The sequence below is a fragment of the Manihot esculenta genome, chromosome 2 (assembly GCF_001659605.2).
Source record: "Manihot esculenta cultivar AM560-2 chromosome 2, M.esculenta_v8, whole genome shotgun sequence".
NCBI lineage: Eukaryota > Viridiplantae > Streptophyta > Magnoliopsida > Malpighiales > Euphorbiaceae > Manihot > Manihot esculenta.
This window is the reverse complement of record NC_035162.2, coordinates 17,980,603-17,985,022: the sequence shown is the minus strand read 5'-3', so window position 1 is coordinate 17,985,022 and position 4,420 is coordinate 17,980,603. Positions and strand designations below refer to the sequence as shown.

General features: G+C 34.3%; 1 protein-coding gene across 1 annotated transcript; it reads right to left on the bottom strand.

Moving 5' to 3' along the window:
* Positions 1-1,750: 1,750 nt before the first annotated feature.
* Positions 1,751-4,188, bottom strand: LOC110607238 (isoflavone 3'-hydroxylase). The gene is made up of 2 exons (XM_021746316.1): positions 3,292-4,188; positions 1,751-2,377 (listed from the first exon to the last, which is right to left on the bottom strand). The coding sequence occupies exons 1-2, from the start codon at positions 4,186-4,188 to the stop codon at positions 1,751-1,753; spliced, it is 1,524 nt and encodes a 507-aa protein (XP_021602008.1).
* Between the last annotated feature and the right edge of the window lie 232 nt (positions 4,189-4,420).

Genomic DNA, 4,420 nt, shown 5'->3' with positions numbered 1-4,420 from the left:
TACACTGCTCCCGTGGCAGTGCCGAACAAGCTGAATTAAGTAAAGTTCGACACCCATGATGTCGAACTTCCATTTGCTCGACATCATGGGTGTCGAACTAGCGTGCAGGATCCGAAAATATTTTCGGATCCTACATGATTTTAAAATTATTTTTTATATTATGCATAATTTGAAAAATTGCTCTCACTATGCTCCGATCAAAGTTGAGACTGCTAAGGCTACCATTATAAAAAAATTTGCACATACTGAAGAACCAACCTCTAAGGATCATCCAAACCCCAGAACCACGTAAGCCTTCAGTAGCCAAGACAAAGACAAGCACAGCCAAAGGAATTGTACAAAGGCAGAGGGGCCGTTGTGCGGAGCCAACACCAACTCTCTCGCCCCTTAAAGTGACCATCTGAAAATGGGACGAAATAAAAGCCGTTTGGATGTGCAGTGCCAAGAAAAATGAAAGCTACCTCTAAGCCAAGAGAGAACAAATCCGAACCGTACTGAAGTGCTGATGTATATATGATTCTAACTTTTGGAGCTTCAGATCAATGCACCTGGTAGACATGCAGAGCAAAGTTTGAGCTCTTCTCCTAGTGCATCCCCGACAGTCCACCTGCATCTAGTCAAGAAAAGGAAAACCTCCAAAGAAAAGAAATGAAAACACAAAGCAGCCAAATGAAACCCTATGCATGTAAGCCTTGCTGCTTCCAAAAGAAAACACAAATAAAACAGTTAAAGGAGAGGGAACCCGCATGAGACTGGGAAGGGGAGACCCTTCTGCCCCAAGGGGCAGAAGAGGCTGACAAACGGAAAACAGTTAAAGGAGTGAGTCCTTAGAAGCAAGTTCACAGAGACTAGAGGAAGATATAGTTTCTCTCTCTAAAAAATTAGTTTATTATTTGCTATAGTTATTGAGAAATAGATTAAGAATTTTAGTTAATATGTTTAGTATGAGTCGAGAGAATGTCAGATAATTTAGATCTGTACAAATAAATTGGATTGAAGTGATTTCTCTAATAGAAAAGATGGGAAAGGAAGGCAGTAGAGAACTCATCTAGATCATATTGGTCCTTCTAATGGCAACAAATCACTTAGTTGATTTATCCTTATCGGTTGGATCTATGCATGATTAGGGTTTCAATCAATGCAAGCCTTCGCTCTTTCCCTCCCTCTCTTACCTTTTTGTGAGCACTATAAATTAAAAGGAATAAAAGTCTTTTTATTTTAGTTTATTAACTTTAAAATATTTTAATTTATTTTTAATTGATAAAGGGGTAATAAATCACAAGAGTTTTTACGCTCTTTATATTAAAATTTAAAAAATTTTAGATTATAAAATTAAAATTTAGGGATGATGTTGCGATTAGTTATATATGAATTTTATTAATATTATTTTTTTTAAATTAAAAATTAAAAATTGAGAGACTAGAACCGAAACTTTTTAAATTTACATAAATGCACGTATTATTATGTTAAAACTTGTGAGTGCTAATATTATCTTTTTTGAATATTACAATTAAATAATAAAAAAAAAGTTTTTCACAAGCAATAATTTTATTACATATTAAATTCAGAAACAAAAAAGAAAATTAATTCAAACATCACAGCCAACCTAATATAATCCTTATTAGAAAACATTTTTTTTCCAAATGTTTTCCACATATATATTATTTTCTGCTAAACAAGCTTAGCCGAAAATGCGTAAGTTACATGTTCAAGGAAAATTCTGATGTCAATATAATTTTATTAATCTGCTTCAGAGAGTAGAAGATAGCTTATTCGTCATGACATTACGAGCCTTGCACATTGCTTTCAATGGCTTAGCCATTGGCATGGTGAGCCCATATCCTTCAGACATATCAATTTTCTGGTCACTTGCCTTCCTCCATTCAAAACAATGAATCATAGACCCCAAAGCAAACACCATAACACGATTTGCAAGACCCATTCCAGGACACGACCTCCTTCCCAAGCCAAATGGCATGTACTTGTAAACCTCAGAACCTTGACCTGCACTGCTCTCAAACCTCTCAGGTTTAAACCCAGTTGCGTCGTCCCAAACCTCAGGGTCCCTGTGTATAGCCCATGCGTTAACAATCAGCATTGTATTGGGTTTCACATGGTATCCTCCAATACTGCAGTCTTGAGATGATAAATGTCGAATAAGCAATGGACCTGGTGGATGCAATCTCATGGTCTCCGTAATGATATTCTGAAGATATGAGAGCTTGGAAATATCAGATTCATTCATCAAGCTGTTTTCACTAATATGTATGTCCAGTTCTTTTTTTACTTTCTCCATAGCTTCTGGGTGATTGAGTAGATCCGACATTGCCCATTCTAATGTTACCGCAGCTGACTCGGTACCACCAAATATGACATCCTGTGCATTTGAGAATAAAGATGGTTAAGTTAATTAAGCCAATTATATCCAAATTTAAAAGTTAGGTCAATTCATCTAAAACTTAAAGATTTAAAAAATTAAATTTTCACAAATATGTATAGTAAGATTTCACTTTTTATGACTTATAAATTTTTAAAATTAATAAATTTCAAGAATTTATAGTACCATTTTAAATACATATTAGATAATAAGTCTCACTTTAAAAAATATGAATTTTTTTTATATTATAATTTAAAAATATTTATTTAAATTAAATTCAATAGTATATATAGTCTAAATATATCATAACATTTTATATAAATTTTTAGCTGAATTCAATTAACCATATTCTCAAAAGACATTGAACGGATTTCATATATTTTTCATGAAATTTATTTATTTGTGATTTGGAGTATTGATTTATGATAGATCGGGTCTAAACAAATATTTTTCTTTATTTGTTTGTGTCTTACTATTAACTCGGTCTATGATGTATCAAGTTTAGATAAATATTTTTCCATATGAAAAACTTTTATCTAATATAATCCGTCGTGGATCAAACAAATTTCAATGCATAAATTTCAATGCATAAATATGTAGGTTTCATTTTTTTTTCCATGAAAGATCCACTTGTCTATACATTATAATTGACTTGATTAAAGATAAGTATTTTTCTATACTGAAAATTTTTAGATAGATCTAATCCATCTTACACCAAGCCAATTGCAAGGTATAAATATATGAATCCAATCTTTTTTGTTTTCATGGGAGACCCAATTGTTTGTGCCTACAATTTATTTAGTCTATGATTGCTGGATCTAGGCTAAGTTTCATATACTAAATGCTAAAACATATACATAAATTAAAAGATGAAATGCTTAGAAATTAAGAGATGCATCATCATCATTACTAACCAGAATTAGGGCTTTGATAATGTCATCTGTATAATATTCTGGTTGTGACTCTTGCATGGAAAGAAGATGGCCGATCATGGTATCTTTCTTTCTCTCAGGACTTGCACAACGATGCTCGTCAATGAGATTTTGCAGGAATCTATCAGTTCTCTTGCCAAGTCTCTTCACTCTCTTCAAAAAACCCTGGTAGTCAATCAACTTCAAAAAAGGCAAGAAATCTCCAAGATATGAGGCACCAGTATATTTAAACATCTCCGCTATCATCTCTCTGAATTCCTCTGCCTCTACCTTGTCGTTTGCAGTCACTTCCTCGCCGTAGTATCGCTTCCCAGCGACCATGCGCATCATTATGTTAAAGGTTAGCTCCATGAGCATTGGTCTCAACACTACCTTAGCAAAATCATGGCTCGAGACACTATAGAGTTTGTTCATGAAAATCTTTATTTCGTCCCTCCGGATGCCTGTGAAGACATTGAGACGACTCGATGAAAATACTTCATGAGTGCCTATCCGGCGGAGTTTGCGCCAGTGATCACCGTATGAGGTTGTTCCAAGGGTGGTGCAATTGTAAGTAACGTACTTGAGAATGGTTAAGGGAGGACGATTGGAGAAAACAATGTCATTTTTGGTGAAGCATTCTTCCACCATGGACGGCGATGATAGAACTATCACTCGACGGAAACCAAATCGGAGAGAAATGATTGGACCATATTTTTGCGAAAGAGCATGGAGAGATCTATGGAGGGGAAGATTGACAAGATGAAGATGACCTATAATTGGAAGAGCAAATGGGGATGTCGGAAGGTTTCTGTGTTGTGTGCTTCTTCGTAAGAAGAAGTTGAAGGCAAGAAGAAGAAATGAAAAGAGCAAAGCTAGACAGAAGAACATATCTTTCATGCTTGTTTCTTGCTGCTTCTAATCTCCATCTCATCACATATAAATAGGGAGAGTTGGAGCAAAAGGTGGCAAGGGGAGACTTTGACTGCTCAAACTTTTATGGAAGTTTTTTTAAAAGATATAATAAATTTTATTTTTTTTATTAGTTAGTCTATTAAATTCATTATGCTCTCTAAATAGCAGCCGTCTTCATTATCTTATAAAATTAAAAAAATATAAATAGTATAAATTA